General features: G+C 35.6%; 1 protein-coding gene across 10 annotated transcripts in view; it reads left to right on the forward strand.

Annotated features, from left to right (window-relative positions):
* Positions 1-24146, forward strand: part of DMD (dystrophin) — a 1148563-nt gene that overhangs the window by 789357 nt on the left and 335060 nt on the right. For all 10 annotated transcript variants that reach the window (XM_074814589.1, XM_074814586.1, XM_074814591.1 and 7 more), the window contains one exon: positions 8599-8834. In XM_074814589.1, coding sequence (XP_074670690.1) covers positions 8599-8834 — 236 coding nt within the window. The remainder of the gene's footprint in view (positions 1-8598; positions 8835-24146) is intronic.

Raw genomic sequence — 24146 nt, forward strand, 5'->3', positions numbered from 1 at the left:
AAATATATATTTTAGATAAATATGTATTTTAGATAAGTATATATTTATAAATATATAAAAATCCATAATGACTTGCTAGGAATCATTAAGAGCTTCTTGAATATAAAGGAAGTCTAGGCACTTGTATTTTAAATTGATAACAATAGCACATAATGTGTTCCCTAAGTGTTCATGAAATCAAGTACTAACTATTACCCATTTATACTCTATAAAAATTACTATCTATGAAATATCCATGATACAGTTACTAAGTAATTTTTCCTAGGAATTTTTACTAAATATTCAAGGCAAAGACAATCAGACATTGGTCAATCTGACATTGATGTTTTGTTCAAATAGAAAAAAACTCACTTTGAAACATGGTTTTTGTCTTTAAAAGCTGATTAAAATGTTAAGAAAATGTTATCTTAGAGATACAATACTCTAAGGATGCATATTTTCCACATTCAGAGCTGTGGGTGGAATTTTGTTGGCAATAATTTTTTGATCAATATAAAGACTTTATTCTGAGTTCAAACCACCAGAAAAAAAAAAAAAAAACATCATTGCTTTCAAATTTCAAAGTTGGTGTTTTTGTTGGTAATAAATTGATATTATTTATTTTAGTTAATCAGAGCTGTGTTGTCCACTGTAATTCTATTACTTTTCTTTCAGAACTTCTTTGTCACCCAGAATACCTGTAGCCCCCTGTGCAAAAAGTGTTAGTGGCAGTGAAAACCTTGCATGGAAGGGTTGTACTGCATGGGAGAACTTCATGTACTCTGAATGACAGAGAGAGATGAGACTATTCATTTATCACTGGGACAAGTCTAAGGAATAAATCAGTCTCAGAACTGTCTTCCCAGATCTCTCTCAGGGAAGCCTGCTTGGAGTTTAAGAGTATGAGCGTGGATGCTTCAACCCTGTAGAAAATTGGCTGCAATGACACAGCATAAGAAAAAAAAATCAAAGGAAAACATACACTTTACTAGGTGATAGGTCTTCACCTGCATGCTATTGTTGAGTGTAGTTGTTCCCAATCAAATTCACAGGGCTGAAGTGCTGCTAAGATGACACTGAGGCTTCCCATGAAATAAGCAAAACCTGCCTGGTGTGCCACCTCCAAATCAGTGTACTGCTGGTTTGCCCACAGAGGGAATGCTCATTTGGTCTATCACTAGAGAAGGCAATGTTGCTTGCGTTAAAATAATGAATTAATTGAGCGATGTTTTCCGTGCATATGCCACAGGGTACAGGTACTCTTCCTCTGTTTTCTTCAGGGTGAGTAAAATGCAGCTGGGTTTCCTTGACGAAAATAGAAATGAAGTTTAGTGGGTGTGTGCTACTGTTATTCATTGTATAAAGGATTTAAGACTGGCATATGCCTTAATTGTTACTGCTAACCATGGAACTAAATCCCCAGGCTAGACATGCAAATTGAATTAAAATCTGCATCCAGTTTCTATATTATTTCTTCTTTGTCAGAAAGCTTTGACCTGGTAGATGCAGTTACCTTACATAATTAAAACTTCAACACTACTTAAAACATTCAGAAGGATGATTAGAAACATTCCTGTGAATTGAGTTAGTTCTGCTTGAGGACTTTGGCTTGAAAGGAGGTATTGGAAGGGGTTTGAAGCTTTTGGGAGTGTTGTCATTCCTGTCTATTCTGTTGCTGTTCAGTACCTAAATAAGGAGTTTTATTTGTTCTGAGTTGTCAGTTTGACCTTCTTATGAAACACAACACTGAAATATGCAGAATAAAAGAAGGGGGGGGGAAACTGCTTTGCTGCAGTTTACTTCATTCTGCTTTTCTTATTCCTGTATTTGATTTTGAATTTCGCTTTCATGACACATTTCTATTATTCTCACTCTTAAAGTTTAACATTAGAGATTATTTCTATAATGCAGAAATCACCGATATACTCTTGACTTTCATCCAGTGTATTTCAAGGTTCAAGAACAAGTTGAGAATTACACCTAGTTGGGAGTACTCTTAGATTGTTTCTTAGCTTTTTGTTAGACATGTTAGTTTTGTGGTTTATTTTTCTCCTATTATTGTTCTATGTTGTTTCCTTCTTTGTTAAATAGCAGAAAACACTAATGAGAAGTTACCTTAGAAGCTACAGGTTGATGTGGTTTAATGTCTTAAATTCCAGTTTTTCTTTTGATTTTGTGGTTTATCATATCACAAGAGTGAACTCTAATATAACCTTTAAATAAGTCAAAAGATTAAGTCCTTAATCATATTTCTGATGCTTTGCAGTAGGATAGAATTTGCTACTCAGATATTTGAAAAAAATAATTTGATTCTCGTTTTGCATTTATAAATTAATTGTCCTGGGGAAAAAACAAAGCAAAAAAAAAAGCCAAACCGATAAACTATCCCCTTTGAGACACAGAAACTGTCAGTGCAGTTCTGGATAAATTGTTTCAAAATGAGATGTGTTGCTACATGTGTAATTAATGTTGATTTATATTTCTCTAATAATTTTAATCAATCACATATACGATTCTGTTGAATGAACCATGTTGTATCTGTGCAAGCATGAAAGAAAGAGAAATAAGGGACAGACATACTGTTTCAAGTAGTATTTTTGTTCTGTGGGGAGATAAATATCAGAAGAGAAACATACTGTGCAACTACTTTCTGAAGGTAATTGCTATAAATAATTTGATAACTCAAATGTTTTAAATGGTCATTTAAAGTGGAACAGATTATTACCATCCTCAGTAGCAGTAGGTATTGGTAGATCTTGAAGATTTTAAAGAAGATATTATACTGGACAGTGCACTTCTGCTAGTACCTTACAGTCCTCTCTGTAGTATTTCAAGTTTCTTGATGCAAAATAACTACATCAAAAGGATAAAACCGCCTAAGCTGAAATCCAGAACAGTAAACCCATGAACATTAGAAGATTAGGAATACTCTCTTCTGGAATAGCTGCCACTAGAGGAAAAATAAATATGTAAATAAATATTAATTGGCAAACTCTTGAGTGTATATCCACAACAAAATATGTGAGATGCTAAGATATGCCAGGCACTCTTATCAGGCACCCTGAATCTACTTATGCAGGCTCTGTAGAGTCCCAGTTTAGAAAGTTTTTCTTCAATTTATCTGAAATACAAACGAGAATAGAAATTTCCTCTGAGGTAAGACAACTTCTGTTTAATCTACGTGAATGCCAAACTAAGCAACTGTTTTCCTGTTGTCTAAGCATCTCTGAGGTCACAGAGGAAATACAAGGCCTTTATGTGAACTTTAGGCCAGATGGAAGTGGACCAAGTGTCCATCCCTCGGTAAAGACCAGAAGTCAACATGCATACTTTTCACACTTAACTGCTTTGGTAAAATTCTGGAATGAAACATTTGACTATGTTTTTCAGTAATTGCATGTGTCTTCACCATGATATGGAATATCTCACTGCAAATAATGAGCCTTGCTCTGAATCACTTTGGCCTATAGTATTATGGAGTTCATGTAAGGAGAGGATGACATTTTGGAATCATTACAGGAAATCGTGACTGATCTGTGGAGTTGAATTCCCATCCAGGGGTGAGACAATATAGACATTATGTGAATTTATGACTTTAGCATATATTTTTCTCTAGGTGTCAGACAGATTTTTAATATCCAGCTTGGAGAGAGGAAGGCATAAAAACACATAAAGTACAGAAAGCTCATAAAGGACAACATTAACCAAAGAAAATAAACAAAATATTTTGAAATCTATAGAAAACTGTGGTATATTTTATTTTCATTATTTAGTTCTAGTTGGTGCTGTTTGTTGTGTGGTTTTTTTGTCCTTCAGGCAATTAAATTACATTTATCAGACAGACATGATCAAAGACTTCTCTGCCATTTTCTCCCCCTGCTGAACAAAGATGAAAAATACAATAGCCTTCTGATTGTAAACTTTAGAAGAGTACAACCAAGGCATTCCTATTAAACGGCAATTACTATATTGGCAAAAAACCCACTGTATAATTCTGAGGATATTAATGATTATTCTGTGACACTTTTTGAATTCACCTTACTTGCTGGACAGAGCAATGAAGACAGAGAAAGTGTTGACTAATATTTTGTTTTCTTAGTGAGTTTCTGGGAGTTATTGGTGGATGAAAAACTGAATATGAGCCAGCAATGCGTGCTCACAGCCCACATCCGGGGCTGCATCAAGGGGAGTGTGGCCAGCAGTTTGAGGGAGGAGATTCTCCCTCTCTACCCACCTGGAGTATGGTGTCCAGCCCTGGAACCTCCAACAACAGAAGGATATGGACCTGCTTGAGCAGGTCCAGAGGAGGCCATGAAGATGATCAGGGGCCTGGAGCACCTCCCTTGTGAGGACAGGCTGAGAGAGTTGGGGTTATTCAACCTGTAGAAGAGAAAGCTTTGGGAAGACCTTATACTGGCCTTCCAGTACTTAAAGGGGGCCTACAGGAAAGATGGGGAGGGACTGTTTAACAGGGACTCTTTATCTATTGGTGATAGGATGAGGCATAACAGGTTTAAACTGAAAGAGGGTAGATTTAGATTAGATATAAGGAAGAAATTCTTTGCTGTGAGAGTGGTGAGGCACTGGCACAGGTTGCCCAGAGAAACTGTGGCTGTCCCCTCCCTGGAAGTGTTCAAGGCCAGGTTGGACGGGGCTTTGAGCAACCTGGTCTAGTGGAAGGTGTCTCTGCCCATGGCAGGGGGGTTGGAACTAGATGATCTTTAAGGTCCCTTCCAACCCAAACCATTCTATGATTCTACGATTTCAGCAATGAAGTTTGTAAGCTCTCAATGCCAAGTCAGTTAAACTAAGTAACTACTAATAACACATTTTTTTTTTTAATGCTGACATTCTTTTCTAGCTTTAATGTACATTAGCAAGTGAACAAAATAGCAAGTGAATGTACAAATGAAATAGTTCTTGTTTGTATGTATATGAAATGTAACTCTATTGTAAGTTCCCTTTACCTTAAAAGAACACTATGTAGTTTCTTTTCTCATTGTCTTGCAGATCTTAATACAGTGTTCCTTCCTTCCTCACTATTCCTGCTTGATGTGGCTTTGCTTTAGATGTTACCTTTGTTTGATGGCCCAAAGCTTACAACTGTGTGGGCCCCATCCATTTTTTTGGAGCCATTTGTGATCTGCCCCTCTGTGAAAGAAGTTGATCCTTCCTCCCCTTTTCTCCTCCTCTGCAGCAGTAGTTGCCAAACTCACTCCATCTGCAGACAGCTAAAGGAAATTGATGGCGTATTGCTGCTTTGAGGAGAGAGATGGGAGAGATGGTGGCTGCTACTGCCAAAGAGAAAAAGCACTGCGCCTAATAGTGTCATACTGCTCTCTAGCCATCACAGGAAGAAACTTTGGGGTATTAAGCACCATTCGCTATTTAAATAGCTGTTTCCCACCTCCTCCAAAACAGGGAGTGAGAACTGGGTGGAGGGGTCATGAATCCAAAGATTCAGGCTTTGAACAGTGAGTTGGAATTTGTTTCTTTAGGTAATGAGCTGAGACCTCTGCTAAAAGCCATAAACTCAGCCACTTGTGTCTGTTAGTGAATGATAGGTTCAATACATTGCTTTCTGATCACTGAATGCCCTCCCTGTTTTCCTGGATTAAGAGCTATGGGAAAAGTGGCATATAAGAGCTAAAAAGCAGCTTTAACAACTCCACTAAATCAGGAGTCATTTTGTGGGACTAACTAATCGCAGCATCACATAGTGGTTGAGGTTGGAAGGTACCTCTGGAGGTCATCTGGTCCAACCCCTCTGCTCAGGCAAGGTGACCTAGAGGAGTCTGCCCCAGATTGTGTTCAGGAGGCTTTTGAGTATCTCCAAGGATGGAGACTCCACAACGTCTCTGGGCAACATGTCGTAGGGCTCAGTCACCCTCACTGTCAAAAAGTGTTTCCCGATATTCAGAGGGAACCTCCTCTGTTTCAGTTTGTGCTCATTGCCTCTTGTCTTGTTCACAGGGCACCACTGGAAAGAGCCCGGCTCCATCTTCTTTGCACCCTCCCCTCAGATATTTATACGTGTTTATGAAATGCTCCCTGAGTCTTTTCTAGGCTAAACAGTCCTTGCTTTCTTAGGCTTTCCTTGTATGAGAGATGCTTCAGTCCCTTAATCATCATTGTGACCCTTTACTGCTCTCTCTCCAGTGGCTCTATAGCTGTCTTGTACTGGGGAGCCCAGAACTTCAGACAGTACTCCAGACGTGGCCTCATAGTACTGAGTAGAGGTAATCTCTACTTCATTTGCATAATTTAGGTAAAAAGAAATAGAATAGGGCAGAAAATATCTGGAGTAATTTCAACAGAGATGAAAGAAAACCTGATGAGTACAGATTATTAATTATTCACATCTGTGTATAAAAATTTTAAAAATAAATAAAAGGTGAAGGAAAGATCCTTTAGAGTTATCTCTTTTGCTTTTAATATTAAAAGCTGTCAGTCTTTAACTGTATGAGATACTCCGTAATAGCAAACAGTGAGATGTTACAGAAAACCTCTTACAAACCTCTGTCCATGTCAGAAAAGGATATAGCCATTTTCTCATCTGTTTGTGTGATTTTAATTAAAAACCTGCTGTGTTAGAACAGCCTTTTACAATAATTAATTTACTTCATAGTTATCCACCGGAATGTGATTTTAAAGTACAGAAAAGAGAAGTACAAGGACTGCACTTCAGAAATGCAATAATGGTGCAGATGGGTGAATAAATATATTTAATTGCAGTCCATGTCATTAAAAATCATCATTTGTAGGAGTCACTTTTGGTATCTTAATATTGTCATTTATTCAGGGGAGATAAATAATGTATATGTTATTTGGTAAATTGTTTGTTATCATACAGTATTTTAATGCTGACAGTATCTTATGGTGCTTTTACAGTGACACTCACTTAGATGCTTCTGCACAGCTTTTTCCATTTCTGCAGTGCTGAAGAGGGTCACTGATTCCCCAGTGAAGTAACTCAAAACCTTTCTCATTAGTGAAAAATAGCTGCTGAATTCCTTGGCAAGATCAGTTAATGTTATTGATTGTTTTAATGTTTCAAGTGGTTTTATGGCCAAACTGTTGAACCCTCACCTGCTACTTGAGTTTTCAGACTTCAAACAGACTTTGCTGAAATGGCATGAATGCCAATGGGGAAAACCATCAGACTCTCAGAAGTACTAGAAAGCAACAAAACCCTTACTGTGCATGGGTTTACAGTGTCTTTGGTGTTTGTTGGGGTTTTTTTCCCTGTTAAAGACAAGCTACCTCACAGGGAGAGTGTAGGAAACAGGTTTTCTTTACTCTGTAAGGAGACTGGGAAAAATGCAAACAAACATCCTGGTCCTTTAAAAACTTATATTATGCAATTCAGTGGTAGAAAATGTAGGGCACACTCCACACAACTTTATTTCAGCTTTTCCGGTTTAGCTGTTGTGTTGTTTAGGGAGTTGTTTCAGTGATTCTGTAGCTACTCTGAAAGGCAGGTATTTAGACTCTCTCTTTTTTAATGATTTAGTACCTCAGTGAAGCAACACCACATGTTCTTGTGTTTTCCCTAATTTAGTAGTTTTCTTGTTTGGCTGGACTTTTTAAAAAATGAGAAAAAATTAACGAAGTACAATTCAGTGTAGCATTATCTGCCACAATAGTGTGCATAATGAATTGCTTCTACATTATTAACTGGAGAGCAAAAATAGCCCAGTTTAGAGCCATCTATTTGTAAATAACAAAAATCGAGAATCAAAAATCAGGCTTGAAATTCTGAATGATTTCATGTCACATGGCTCTCTGTCCAATGGTAGCTATCTGTGACACCTCTCATCATTTTTGACTGCAGAGAAAATTACTGCACTTCAGTGTTTCGTACTTCCCCAATCCAAGCAATGAATAATGAACAGATTCTTTAAAACCCATCTAATAGAGCAAGAAAGGACACAAGGGAGAAGATGGGTGCATTTTCTCCAAATAAAAGAAAAAAAATTCACAAATAGCCAAATAATAGGACATAATATTTTCAGGTTATGACGAGGAAAAATCAAGAATTGGCCAAGGCTGAATTTCTTGTTGTGTAAGCTCCCATACTGGCCACAGAACCTATGGGAAATACCTGGTGGTAACAATAAGTGAGAAGATTGTTGGTGAGATGAATTCACAGCTGCAGAGTGACTGGAGACCGTGGAAGAAACGTGTTTCTAGATACATGGTCATGCTGTAATACATTGGAAATTGCAACCGACTTTTTTTCAATCTGCCGCTAAACTCAACAGATCCGACCACGCTACTAGATTTTTGAAGATGACTCTTGTATAGCAATACTTCATTGACCTTAAGTGAGGGGCTATTACACTGAGATGTTTGCTACTGTTTCTAGGTTCCACTGGTCTTTTTAAGGATGAAATTTGAATACGCTGAGAATGCTGAATGCTAAGCACACACTATAATAAAAGTACCATGGAAAAAAAGAATTCATATAGTCTTTTAATTTTCATATTTTCAGTAGATATAACATCAAGAAATGAGCTTATTTCTGTGTTACACTTTCTACTGCATAAATTCTATTACTGAAATAAACATTTATCATAGTTCATTTATTCAGTAATTTTAGCATTTCTTTTCTTTCAGTAACTTCTGGTGAAACTGTTGCTGTGGATACACAAACCAGGGTAACCAAGGAAACCACCACCTTCAAACCAGAAATGCCATCTTCTGTGCTTTTGGAGGTTCCAGCCTTGGCTGACTTCAATAAGGCATGGGCAGAACTCACTGACTGGCTTTCTCGACTGGATCGAGAGATAAAATCACAGAGAGTGATAGTAGGTGATCTTGATGATATCAACGACATGATCATCAAACAAAAGGTATGAGAAACACTGATTTTTGAAGTTGAAAGCCTCATGATCTTTATTCTGATTAAATCATTTCAACAAGGAACACAGGAGAGATGATAGGCTGCAATACATGTAGTTGTTACTTGAACTACTTTATCCCATAAACACAATTATTGGATTACATATTACAATAACTAATTGAGAAAAAAAAAAGTATTTAATAATTTTTCTGGTATTTAAGGCAGATCTCTTTATCTTTCTATTGCTTGTGCTGACTGTGTTGTAAGAGTATTCAAGCCAATGGTTGAAATATAAACCTCATGAGAAAGAAGGAATTGCATAGTAATCTCCAGGTTGCCAGGAGGAAAGATACCCTGTTTCATACCTCTTCTTATGTTGTTTCTGTAATAACTTTCCGAGAGGCTTATATCCTGCTGCTGTTGGGTTATGAAAAGCTCCTCAGTCATCTTAAAGAAAAGAGCTCATTAATGCAAGTGTTTTGTCAGCAAAACTGCATCAGTGTTACTTATCTTTGAAAACACAGAAAAATATGGAAATATATGTGCAAGGAAAAAAAAGACTAACCTTTAGCTACTCAGTAGCAATAAAACTAATTTGGTATTATACAGCTTGAAAGTAATTACCTGCCTTCTAGATTTAACATTGCTCAATATAAAAGACGTGGCTTGTCTGTGCAAAACTCTTCAGTGTTATATTTCCATTCAGTTCAGTTCTAAAGTGAGTTTACAACTCTCTCTTATAAGATTCTCCTCTGCTTCCTCCTCCTCCTCCTCCTCACAAAAAAAAAAATCTGATTTATTGTAAGGAAGACATTGACATTCTTTCTCTTTGCTTAAAGTAGAAAGAGAGGGACAAACAATGGACAAATTTTGCCTAGTATCTGTATCAAGCAGTTTTATAAGAACATTTATATTAAAATATGCAGATGTCTCATAGGATTCATTCTGCTTATTTTCTTATATTTCCCTTTTTTCAGTGGCTTAAACTTTCTATTTTTGAGAATTTTAGTTTGTTTGCCTTCTAGATTAGTGACATATTTATTTCATCTTGATTAATGATTGCAGTATTTATTGTGTAGAATTATATAGTGTTTTATTAATTAAAATATCTTTACAGTGGCATGGGTATATTTTAATAATAAGTGATAGTTGCAGTATCACCTACACAGGACACTAGATTAGAATAGCTGTTACATCATTTGAAAAGGTTGAGGGCCAAAGAAGACTTGTTTGCACATTATCTTTTAATCTTTTTCAGAATTGTTTTAGTTTTAAAATTTTATGTTGTCAAATACTTGGTTCAGAATTATATGGCTTTCTTACTAATGCCTCATTTTAGCTTATTATTCTGGGAGGCAGAATCCACAGATTGCTTCCTTCTGAAGATCTCTTTTACTTAAATATGAGATCAAATTATTAACTCGAGAATTTCAGTTAATGTTATACATGTTTTAAAATTAACTGGTTTATATCTGCATTTCATCTTAACTCAAGGCTAAAATATTTTAGCTGGTTAAGCTAGCACTATTGCAGTCTTCCTCTCACCACTGTTCATGACTGGGTTGCCCTGTCTCTTTTTTTGATACCATGTTGTGCTGGTAACAAAACCAGCAGGAAAACTCTTTTTTGTTGTCCTTACCTTTCTAATTGGCCATGCAACAGAATGTGACATTTAATATAGTCTCCGGTTAAATGGAAGAATCAGTGTCTAAATATAGGCTGCAGTTCTGTTCACTGGCTCCCTCTTCTCTAATGATCATCTTAATATCACTTAATACATGGAAATGAATGTCATGAAATTTTGATTCTGCTCCTAAATCTATCGTTGGATTATTAGGTAAGATTAGCAGACAGAATTTTCAAAACTGGCAAAGAATTTTAGGTTTCTCAAAAAAAAACCCCTGCTTTCTGGTGTGTACAGTGTCTGCAGCAGTATGTGAGTTGATGAAGTTGGACATGTACATGACTATTCTGAAAAGACAGGCCAGATATGATCTAGGTGGGAAATCCAAAAGTGTTGCTTACCTCCTCAGATCTGTATTTTCTGTGGTTGTGATTTTAAAAGTCATTGAAATTCACAGTAATGCATTGTGCTCTATTTGGAGAGTTTGTTGCACCTCTACAGGGATCTCAGTAAGCTTTAATAGGAGTTCCATTTTAGTAGATTGACCTTTTTTTTTTTTTTTTTTAATCAGTTTTTTGTCTTTGGGTGTAAAATACCATCTTAACACAGCTGACTACTTCCCTTATAAAAAATTCATGCTTATAAAGATACATGCTCCATGAAAGCTGTTTTATTGTAACGCATCTCTAGTTGCCTACCCGGTAGTTGCCTACCCAGAATTTAGAGCACTTCAACCTGCTAGTCCCATTGGTGTGCTACCAAGCTCTTACAGTTTTGTGGTTTTGTTTCTATTTCGTATTTCTTTCAAAGCAGAAAGCCACATTTCTAATAAATTGAAATGTCAAAGCAAACATTTTAAAAGCAAAGAAATCCCATATCCTAGCAACATATGTAACAGGACATTTTCCAAATCACTCAGGTAAAAATAAGTGACCTTAGGTTGTCCTTTCTTTCACAGCAGCAAGTAATGTTGTTGAAGCTGACTCTCCAAGGACATTTTGGTTAAATTCATTTCAATCTGATTGTGTCACAAGATCACAGTCACTAACTCTGCCATATTTTTCCTCCATAAAAGTTTAAGACATCGTTAGCCCTGACTCGAACTTTGCTTGGAGGTGATCACAGTGAATTGGTACTCCTGTGTGAATAGCATGTACAGAGGTTAATTATGGAACAAAACAAAACAAAAAAGACAATTATTCTAAAAAAGGTTTCTTTCATTTGACAACTTCCCTTTAATGAAAGAAACAATACAACTTAAATTCTAAATGATGCACATACTATGTAGTAAAAGAGTAGCATAATAACTATTACTTCCAAACATCTATAGTTAATCTTTCTGTTAAATGCATGGTATACATTTGTTTCAAGCAAATGCATTACATATTTTAGTCATCTATGACTGTGTATATCTTGTTAAATTCTGTATCATTAAACAATAAGACAATAAAAAGCGTGTAGTAAAGAAATTTAATATTAACATTAGTGTCATCCATGTTTCCATTAGAGGAAAATTATTATATTTTACTCAACTGCTTGAAGACTGATGTTTTGCAGGATTTGATCCTCAAAGAAATAAATGTAAAGCAGGTTGACAAGAGACCCATATGTTGTTTCTTTAGAAAACCTTCATCTGCAAATAAAGTTCATGGGAAATACTGAGAATATATAATATTCCAAGATGTAAGTAGGTGAGGGACATGACAAAATACAGTTTACTCTGTTTCTTCATTTCACTGTTCTTACTTTAAAACACTCAAGATGTTTTATATTTGAAGGTCAGCTGGGGATTTTTCATAAAAGAGAAAATTGTGGACAGGGGAACAGGATGATAAACTATGTTTTGCTACATTACAAAAAAATGGAAATGTCTTCTTACTTAAGATGAGAACAAGCCTTTACTCAGAAACTCTGGCATCATTGTATTTTGAAGGAAGGTTTGCAGCAGGAGTAGATTTCTACTAAAAGCACTGAACCATGGAAGCTGTGCAGAGCTTGCAGATAATTAACAATGCCACTCAGAAAGATCAAATACTATAATCTCCGTAAGTTTTGAATTCTGTGCATGGCTTTTGACAAGGCATCCTGTCCATCAAAACTTTTTGTAACAAATGTTATTGAAAACATGACTTTCAGTTGTACTGGATGAACACAGATTTTATTTAGCAAAAGGTATAATAATGTCATATTATTAATGAATTTGACTGCAGTTTTTAGTGCCTACTTTTACTCATTGGTTCTAAGAATATAGGTTGTGTCTGCACGGTTAGGTGCAGTGGAGGGGATTAATCTGAAAAAAAGTATTTGTGTAGAATGAGACCTACAGCCAAGCTAGTTACTGAGGCTTTTAAGCAAAGAAGAGGAAAAGATACTTTATTAGGTAATGATTTGTGTCTTCCTAAAGTGGTCATTCAAAAAGATTCAGATAATTTATTTCTACTCAATTAATTTGTCACTCTTCAAAAAGTAGGTTTGATCTATCAGAGAAATAAACAAAATTGGAACAAGGAGATTGTTTTCACTATTTTATTAATTACTGAATTGATTTTTCAGTAACTGAGGATCTTGTGCAGCTGATGATAGTAAAGTAACTGTTAAGAAAAATACTTGCTTATTAACTGTGCAATTAACAGACTTCAGATGAGAGAGTGGTCTTAACTGGCATTCTCCTTGTTTGAGGGTTTTTTACCTATCCTTTCCCATGGTTACATACCATGCATTTTAGTACACAACTTCATAATTATTCATATGCATATAATTATTCATATACAACCTTACAATTAATATTCTAATAGATCAGAAGAACGGGAAGTTTTCTGTCCAAACTGTTTTCCAACATAAATTTTTGTGGAAATAAGTTTTTCAAATTTATATCCTGTTCTTACAGATGCCACTGTAATTGGCAAATTAAAATTTGTAGCTCTGTATTACAGGGTATGAATCAATGTACTCTAAATAGGCCCATGTTGAATGAAAACTTGTAGTTACAGCCACAGACACTTGTGTCTGTCCATACAGTTTGTATCAGAAGTGTAAGCTATAGATGAGGTGAAGTCCTCAACATTTTGGATAGTGTATTTCAAGTTCTACAGAGGTGTGAAGTTTCATATTAGTGACATATGCATGAAAAGACCCATCTTCAGATAATGTAATGTTGAAAAACATCATAGAAGATTTTACACGTGGAGCTGAATGTTTTCCAGTTTAGTATTCTGATGTGCTTAAGGTGAGGAGTTTGCTAGTCCAGAATCCAGGTATGGCACCAGTAAGTTGGGAGCTGACATTCACACTTTCAGAATCAGTCTTCAGGAGCATATTTGCCCCATCCCTTTCTCTGTGTTGGCATGCTGCTTTGAGGGTTATTTTCAAAGCTTCACATTCTCTAGGATCCTCTATTTCCATTCAAACACACAGCTGCAGACTTTCCCTGGGGCACTGTTGGACCAGGATGAACTAGCTCCCAAAGCAGGGCTGGAGCTGAAACTGATTCTGCAGAATATTGGAGGGTTCGTTTGCATTTTTGTGCACCTCCTCATGATAGCAGAACCCTACATGTGACTTTAAATGGTGTGCAAAACCTCTTTTACCTCTGTGAATTTCGCCATAGGAAATATTCACTCAGGAGACTACTATCATTATTTATGTATATTTCAGTGTGTTATTGTTGTTCTGATACCTAGCAGAATTCTTATTTTATACTGTGTTATCCTGTTAGACTTCTAAAATTAATTCTAATTTATGAGAAGTACTGGAAGGCTGGTTTCAGTTTTTGAAGTGAATAAAAAAATTAATAAATGAACAGATTTCTAAATATATTAGAAAAAGTTAGACCTGCAAGGTTTGTACGCTGAAAGATTTTAGCTTTTTTATAAAATAGAGGAAAATGGAAAAATGTCTGTCAGCTTTTAGACCTATTCTTAAAGGTTAGAAAATGCAGCAGGATTCTCTAAAGGGCATGGAAATCTGAGTTTTTAAAGGGAAAGGGGAGGAAAAAAGAAAAAAATTTCTATTAATCTGAAAATTGGACCTTAAGGGATATAAAATATGTCAGGAGACTCTTTTCTTTTTAATATTTTGTTGTACATAAAGACAGCTGATATTTTAAAATAGCTTGGCCAACTCATTACAGTGTGTTAAAGAGTATATTTGTTTTCTTCAACAATAAAAAAGCTGTCTAAACACTGTCTTTTGGAGAGTGATTAACAGCCATTTCCTTATTTCTTTATAATGTTGATCACTAGGACGTGCATAAAAATTTTACCTCTAAGGACCTGATTCTAAATACATTGAAGTAAAAAAGATACTTTCATAATTTTTCAATTAGTTTTCAGTCAGGCTGTAAATCATCATCCAAAGAAAAAATAACACTACAGTTATGCCTAAAGATAACTTTGTTTGCTTTTATTGGCCTATTGTGAAATAATTTGATTATTTTTTTTTCCAATTCCTGCCAAATAAGCTTCCGGGAAAAGATAAATTGTCATGATTAGTGCAACTGGCATCCTGTCAGGTTCAGCAGGGAAAAGACAAGAGTATAGGAACTCATTTTCATTTGCATTTATAAGTCGACTATTAGAAATATGCACTTTTCACTAGCGTTGCATTTTTCAATGGCAAATACATTTTTCCGTGGTTTTGAGTCTCACCTATATTATAAGTATAAATCACCTATTCCATCAGTGCTGGACCTTACCTGACCTACTCTTTTATCCAAATCAATCTTTCATTGTGTGTGTTTGCATTCCACGAGTATGTGCAACTCAGAGACCTGCTGCATTGGTCCCTCTACACACATACCAAGGGTATGAAAAGACTGGTTAGTTATGTGCTGTCCACAGTGTCGACCATGGGGAAATCCTGCTGCGCTAAACAGTGTAAGAACTGCTTAAACCTTTGTGAGTTCTGTGTATGCCCAGCAAAAAAAGCCTAACTACATGTGGGGCTGCATTTAGTAAGACCCTAGCCAGCACGTTGAGGGAAGTGATCATTCCCCTTTAATCAACATCTATGAGACCACATCTAGAGTTCTGTGTCTAGTTTTGGGCTTCCCAGTGGGCAGGAAAGACATGGAGGGAGTCCAGTGGTCAAGGTGGTCAAGGGCTGAAGCACTTGATGTATGAGGAGAGACTGAGAGCTGGGCTTGCCCAGCCTGGGAGAGAGCTCAGAAGAGACTTTATTGCTGCCTACAGCTACGAGGTGGGAGACCAGGGAAGATAGAGCCAGACTCTTCTCAAAGGTGCACAGCAAAAGTATGAGACATAAGAGATGCACGCTGCAGCAAAGGGAATTCTCATGAGATATTAGGAGAAAAAATGTTCATGATGAGCATAATGAAACATTGGAACAGGCTGTCCAGAGATGTTTTGGATTCTCCATCCTTGGAGATATTCAACAGAATACTGGACAGGGCCCTGTGTGACCTGCTGTGACTCTGAATTTGGCCCCATTTGAGCAGTAGATTGGGCAAGATGATCTGCAAAGCTCCCTTCCAACCTAAATTATTCTGTGATTATATATGAATGCTGTTCTCAAGTAACAAGTTTTTGTGTTGTATACCTTGTCAATGAAACACACTTAAAGGAAGGAAAACATGGCTTTATGCCACCTTCGCACCCCTCCCACCTCAGCTGTGATTTGCTTTGAGACCTGGAGCAGTCCTGATAAAATTTGGACAAATTATTTAGTACTAAATAGTAGTGAGGATCTGTCAGGACAGTTACACAAGTTTGAGAGGGCTATATTTTTGCATACGTATTAATACACATTATTAGCAATAGTAACAAGAAAAGCTAAGAGTGTTTTTATTCAGAAATTGGGGGAAATATAAAAGCTGCTTGTTTCTAAATAATGATGCAATGTATAAAATTCTAATCTAGTTGTAATCATAAAATGCAAATTAAAACTAGGGGGAACAATTGTATATTGGCTCATTTTATGTGTGAGGAGATGGAGCTCTTCTTAGAGAAATAAGTTTTCCTCTGTAAGAAAATAAAAACATCAAATCCCAGCAGAGCTTCCTAATGAAGCTGATCTTGAAACACAGTTCTTTTATGTGGAAAACGATCCCAGAATTTTAACTAAAAAAATCTACTGTCTTGAAATGTGCCCTATTGGTTTCTCAATGTGCCAAGGGTACTCTGATACTTCTATAAACACTGCTCAATAATAATACAGATTCAGGGATTCGCTAGCAGATGGACAATTCCCTCTTGAGGCAGAGCAGCCATCAATGTCATTATCATCTTTTTTCATGAAGGGATTGTTTAAAAAAATGTCACTAGCTTTTTTAAGCTGTGGGATGTGTCACGTAACTAGTTCCTAGTGACTTAGCTCTACTGCAGTAAGCCTAATTCTTGGAATTCCTTTTTCTCTTTTCCCAGTAGAATACTATAATAACTTTTTGCGCTTAAAGAAGCTCTCATGGAGAGTTCTCAGTTGATTTACATGTATATATTGTTTTATAACACTCATGTGAAGTAATCAAAACTGCTCAGATAAGTAGTTGACTCAAATGTAAGCAGGAGGCAGACATCTAACTCACTAAAGCTCCTGCAAAATATTTAAATTTTATGCCATGAAAGGTAAAATTTATAAAAGACATGGTAAAAAATGCATAAAGCCATATTTGTTTTCAGGGGCACAGGGTCTTGGATATTTTTCTCCATTCCCTAACCATTATACATATATGCTTCTTTCTGTGACCCACAGTATACACTGTCACTAGGTTTAAGATGAATATACAGTAAGTTCCTATGGTTCTGTGGAGGGAGAGAAGTAATGGAAGAGAGAATTGTATGTTTTGGGAAGATGGTATTATGGGGGATTGAGAGAGGGACACCATGCTCTGAATTTGACTGATCTTCACTCACTTGCCCTACCTTCTTCACCTTTGTAGAACATGGCCAGTCTGTTTTCTGCTGCCTGGAATCCTCTTTGGCCTATGTCTTCTTCAATATATTCTGCTTCTTTTTCTACTAAACTGAATTTTGCATGCAAAAGATGAGGACAAAATGACTGGTTTTGCCTAACCCTTCTAACAGCTGATGTCCTTTGTTAATAACGAACAACATGTTGAAGAAACACTAGATTCTAGTGTTTCTAGATTCTCTTTTTTGTTCACTAGTTGGGGAGGGTGGTGAGAGGGAGTTGTATGGGTTTTTCTTGTTTTGTTTGATATAAAACCAATCCCTCCTTCATTACTGCAAAAATGAAATCTCAAACATTCATATTAGCAAACAAATTTACAATGTAAATAGACAGAATATTAATTTTTCAGGTTACTATGCACTGCAATGAAATCCTAGAAAATGGCTGAGTACACATCGAGCTTGAAATATGAATGTAATGCTATTAAAAGCAATAAAACTATATGTTTTCCTCAAGAAAGACATTAAAATATTTTTCTGAATTGAACCAGAGAATTCAGCTCTTCATACAATCAAGTGCTGAAGGAGGACTTAATTAAAAGAAAACTGTTTTTGTAGTAAATGTGGGCCATTTCACATTACTCAAAGCTCTCATCCGTCTCTGTTGCTAGCTGATACAATAAGCAAAGTAACAAATCAATTCCCAGAACTGTGTTCTGCTGCTTTTGTGGACCATTGCTCTTATTGAGCTAAAAGATCAATTTAACTTATCGCCATGGCACTCCTAATGTTCATGTGCTTTCTGCTTATGTGAAAGATCTTGTGCAGTCAAATGTGAGTTTCATATATAAAGGTTTAATCACCTCAGCCAGCTACCAACTTTCTTTTTCATGCTTCTGGACTTGTCAAATTCTCCAAATGAATTGTTAAACATAGAAATCACACCAGGGTTCATGCAGTTCAAATATTGCAATTATCTACTCTATTTGCTCAAGAAAAGTTTTCCTGTTAGCCACTAATATGCAAGTAACTCAGTTGCTGCAGTTATATGCTGCTCACAGAAGTACAGCTTAAGAAAAGATCATGCTTATCCATCTTCTTGTCGAGGAATTATTGTAAAAGCTCCAATCGAAAATAGTCAATAAAAGGTAGGAAGACCATTCAGAGTGACAAAATATGGGATAAACTGATCCACTGAAAAAGAAAAATATATAATGTTTACTGTTCATTTTTGTGTATTTAAATAACTAGGCAAGAGCAGGATATAACTGTCCCAAAAGTGCAGTGCTAATTTGTTAATGACTACTGATACTGAGTTTTTCTGATGTCAAATATTAAAAATAGATGATAAATTTGTAATAAATGCTCTTTGATCCAGACTGTTACAGTACAATGACAATCTTGGGTAGATTTTCTTTAAAAAAAAAAAATCCACTGAAGTGGAAATTAGGTAATAGAATCAACACTGGAAAGATGCTGGAAAGCAAGAGAATTGAGAGCTGTAATTGTTCAGCATCTCACCTATCTGGCCTTGCTTGTTGATAACAGGAATGTGGAAATTGCTTCAAAAGAGAGATTAGGAATAATACAAAAACCAAGTCTAGGTCTAACAAAATATTGAAGTGGAACAATCAAAATAATTTAAATAATTGTAACTGATTTCTAGACATGAAAATTTTTTCTATATAAGCATAAAGAGTTAAAAAAATATAGATCATGTTTGAGGTTTTTGTAGCTGCATCTATATACGCTCTGATTTATTAATGAGGAGATCATAATTGCCTAAAGTTCAAGTATTCTAACTTGATTAACAACTTGACCAAGACTCAACTAACTTATCTCCAAATTCAGTAGAAAGAAACTGGCACATCTGTTGTTTAGTCTGCCTGGTTCTTCAATTGTAATTGCTCCCAGTCAGATTCCTGGCATAACCCTGCAAACCAGATACAGATTTCCTGTATCGTGCAACAACCAGTTTCCACCATTCATTAGCAGAAATAAGCCCCTGGATAGCCAGACCAAAGGCAGAAATTATATTTCTTTGGGACACTGAAAAACTGCCTGATTTCTCTCTCTGTCTCTCATCTACCATTCTCCTTTGTCACCCCTGAATACCACAGCTCCAAGTTTTAGTTTAATTTGGTGTTTGTATTTTTTAAATATATATATATATATAAAAAAAACTCAACAAAAAAACAAAACCCAAAACAAAACCACAGAAAAATCATGTTCTAATATTAGCAGTAGTAAAGTGAAAATCTGTGTTTTCATGTTCGAAGTGGCTCCTTTCTGATGTTTTAACAGAAAAACTTGACACTGTTTCTCTGGGAAAAAAGTAAGATCAGCACTTACATCCAATTAGAGTAGGAGCTAGTTTTAAAAATTTGGAAAAAGTGTTTCTGAGATAACACAAAGATCCTGTTTTGTTCCACTTTCCTCTTCAGAGAAATACCTGTTATATTTTTTGACCAAGAAACAAGGAAGGTAAAAGAAAGAAATAATAAACAGAAAGTGAATTTAAGCATTTCTCTGTTTGTGGGGAAGAATGATGTCTTTTGGGCTATTGTGAATTACCAGAAATGTTTTACTGTGTATGTCACCGAATCACTTCTTCAAGCAGATGGCTCTGAAGGTGCATGAGACTAGATCTCAGGGTAAATGTCCAACCTTTTGACATATGTTTGACCATATGAATGAGACTGTTTCCCTTTGTGATGTCTTATCAGTGTGTCTTAAATTCCTACTGTGCATCGTGATCAGCACTGATAGAATTTTTAACTGTTCTTATGAATCCTTCTACCTCTTCATATGTGGTCCATATGGCATAATATTTTCGTGATGAAAACTGGTATATTTGGCACATTGCTATAATGACATTCAAATGTGCGATTCAGCTCTGACAAAGAGATTGTGTTTTGCAAAGAAATAACAGTACATCAGAACCCATAACAATTATTAGCTCATTTGCTGGTAGTGTGATTTTGGGTAGGGCTTTCCCTGCCCCAGACCTGTCATTAAAGCATGTGATAAAGAACAAGAATATAGATGCTAGGAAATCAAATTATATCTGTGGGTAATAGATGATAATTCTGAGAATTTAGCATCAACGTGCTGTGAGTCAGGTAATAAAATCAACTGTCTCAGCCATTTGTATTTTGTAAATATTCCTTGACTAATTTAGAGGAAAGAAAAATCACTACTAATACTACTCATTTACTAAAGGGGATCTCTCACGCAGATTGGTGCAAGTCAGGGGGAAGTGCTTTGGAGGCAGCAGAAACTGAATTGGGGATGAGCACTGCCAACTGGCCCTTCTGAGCAATGGCTGTAAGGTGTATTGTACCATGTTGGACCTGACGTTATGAACTCAGAAACAGCACTTCTGCTTACCTATACTAAACTGCCTGTTCCAGAACTATACACACCTGCAATAATAATCCACAACAGATATTGTTGATAGGATTGATTTAGACAAAAGCATTTACAGGAAAAGAATTATAATACAGATAAAGGTATGTGTGGATTGAAAAAGTTGCATACCTAACTGTTTTCAGTCAGGACTTAGATCATTGTTTTGAGTTGGGGAAGAAGTAGGTGAAATTGTCTCGCAGGTCTTATGGTTATGGTTAAGACAAGACAAGACAGGAAAGATGGATGAAATGTAGGTGGAGAATAAAGGGTAGGGAGAACAGTGTAATTGTTGAACTGGAAAAGTTTGCAAGACCATTAGTCTGTCTCCTTTAAGACATAGTTGTACAAAGGTCCATATTGATGAAGTGCAAAAATTCAGTGAAGGAGAAAGATTTGTAAGATAGAAATGCTCTTGTTTTTTATATAGATTAGTTTATGCAAATTTAATGTCAGTAAACTTCCCTCCCCCCCCTTCCCCCTCTTCCTACTAGACTGCAGAAGTTTTTAGGTCAAACATTACTCGCCTTCTGAGAATGATGTCTAACAAGTATCTTTCCTTTAAATGTTCTAGCTAAATATGCTGAGATTAAGGAAAATCTTACATGTTGAAACTTCTATTCAGTCATGTTGGTTCATTTTGTATATTAGTTTGTATTTTTTATTAAATTATTTTCCAGTATATATTGTCAAGGTGAGAATTCATATATTTTGTTTAATTATGAGTATTTTTGTATGAATTTAATCATTTTGTATGTCTCTGATGATTAGAATGATTTATACATAAACCAGAATTGTCAGTGGAATCTAAGGAAATTGTGCACCTGACAATTTCCTTGGGTGCTCATTACCCAATTCCTTTGAAGTTCTTTCATTAAACAATCTTAAAATCACAAATCTTAATTAAAATAACAGGACAGCCTTGGGAGACTTCTTAGTGTAGAACACAAAGCATATATTTTTTCTTATGAGAAAATCGGGGGTTTTTCACTGTAGGATCACAGAAAATGTGCTCTCTTGATTTCATGTTTCACTGTATGCCTGTTTCTGAAGTGCCCGGGCTATACGATCATTATCTAGGATAAATGATTCTTCAGCCTGTTTTGAATGATGGGTAAATAGCCATTTAGGTTATCATTTTCAACTTTCTCTCCTGCTGCTGCCATTACATAATGAAACTTTTTCACTGTAATTATCATTTCCAGCACAAAAAAAAGTATAAATAGCAGATTATTTTTTTAGTACTATCTCAGAAAGAAAAAGAATGAACACTAGGACTCATTTTCAGTTCCCTCTACATCAAAAGAATTATAATGGATTGTTAAAAAGAATGTGAAGACAGGCATTTTTTCACAATACTCAACAGAAAATGACGATCTTTTCCTTTTAAAGTTTTGCTACCGATTCTTCTCCTTGGAGACATTCTGACTTCATTTCAATCCATCTCTGTATTTTTTCCTTTCTTTTCCAAACTTACTTGAATTTTTCCTGTGAGACATGCACTGTGCAGAAGGTGACACAACATAGAGGATTCCAGTTCCTGTAAGAGCTGCCTGTGGCATACGGTTGCTGGGCAGCACCTTGCTACCTGTCTGTCTGCTAGTATTCTGGTTAGGGCAAGAAAAAGAAAAAAATCTACTTAGGAAGAGATTTACTGAAATAATTCAGAAATAACTGCTAATTAGCATAAAGGTTAAGTGTTGAAAGAACTAGGTTTTAATTCTTATTTTATGGTTTGCACTGAAGTAAAGTAAGCTCAGATAATAAAAGATGGGAATAACTACACAGCATCTTCTCAGAGCAATTTCTTTCTATTATGTTTGATAAGAACTTTTGGGGTTTTTTTAAGACTTTTAGATAAAGCCAAGTGTCCACATCAAAGTGGAAAGCTACTTTTAAAGAAACATTCAGGGAGTAATGTAAGATTTAACAGAAACAGTCACAATTCTGTCCCCTCTAATGCTAGCCTCCCAGGAAAGTACCCTGTTATAAGTAGTTTCTGAAATACTACAGTGTACTTTTTAATACTTGTTAATATTCAGTTCTCTTTCTCAAATTATTTCTTTGATCTTAAATATTTTTTTAAAATGCAGACATTTGTATATGTCTGTCTGTGTTTTGATGAGGGAATCTACGATATGTATGGAGAGTGATCCAGGTTAAAAACTGCAACTTTTTCAATACAGTAATTCTTAGTGTTTAAACTTCACATTCTTAGTGTGCTATGGTTTAATGCAAGCAACTCTGTCACTTAAAAATAATAACACAAAAAATTCCCCCAAAACATTATTTAAAATTAAGCTCTCCATGATAGATATCTGGTTATGTTTACACTCCTATCCTTGCAGTTATGGGAGAGAAGGCAGTAGCATTTTGAAGCATATTAATGGAATTTCATTTACAATTCAGAGAAAACTCAGTACTTTGGAATTGCTTGTGAAAACATAGAAATGTTTTTGGTTTGTTTTGTTATTTTAATACATGAATGGAAGAGGCAAGACCAGAAGAGAAATATGGTATATATCAAGACTGTGTGTGTACAACATTTTACAGGACAAGGAAAAAAAAAAAAAAAAAAAGTGTTCCCAGATATTTTTGGTCTTTTACAGATCATATGTTGCTGATCATAATATGTACAAAAAAGAACCAGAATGTATTCATTCAGGACATACTCGAAGTTTTGCTGGTTTATATACCCACTTTCTCTGAAAAAGTAGGATTATAACATCTAACCACTCATACATTTAATCACCCAAATGCAGAGATTTTTATTATGCTCTTCAACTTTTCTACAGTATTTTTGTATACTTTTGATACCTGTCAGTTTTGGTCACCCATATACTATGCAGATTTTCTACACGAGTTTTTAGGAAACAAGCTTGTAAGCTATGCAGGTCCAGGATCCTGTCTTCATATCTCTTTACAAATTATTTAGACACTGTTAATTCTGTTGAAAAAAAAAACCTAAAAAAACAAAAAAACAAAATCCAGCACGCTTTACTTGTTTTGATCATATTTCAGCTGCCATACAAATTCCTGGCATATCTTACTGAGCAATGACAAAATCATTTGTAATTCTTAGACACAGAATTGGGACAGACTGTAAAAAAAGTGATTATATGTTTCTTGCTACTGAAATGTTAGACACGTTATCTCAGGTTTCCAAACCATTTAACCATTTGGCCATTAAAGAGAAGACTGTTATCTGTTTTGGCATTAATCTACTTGCAATGGCTACTTTGGAGCACAGTTTCAAGATGACAACGAACATGCACAATACATTATAATTATGTTCCTTTCAGGAATAAGTACTGCAGAAAGATTTCGTGAACTTAAGTCTTGTGTCTTTTGCACCTGTGGGAACTAAAAATATCTTTTTTAGAATTTGGTTATAAGGTATGTTTCCCAAAGTATTGCATGGGGT

The sequence above is a fragment of the Strix aluco genome, chromosome 2 (assembly GCF_031877795.1).
Source record: "Strix aluco isolate bStrAlu1 chromosome 2, bStrAlu1.hap1, whole genome shotgun sequence".
NCBI lineage: Eukaryota > Metazoa > Chordata > Aves > Strigiformes > Strigidae > Strix > Strix aluco.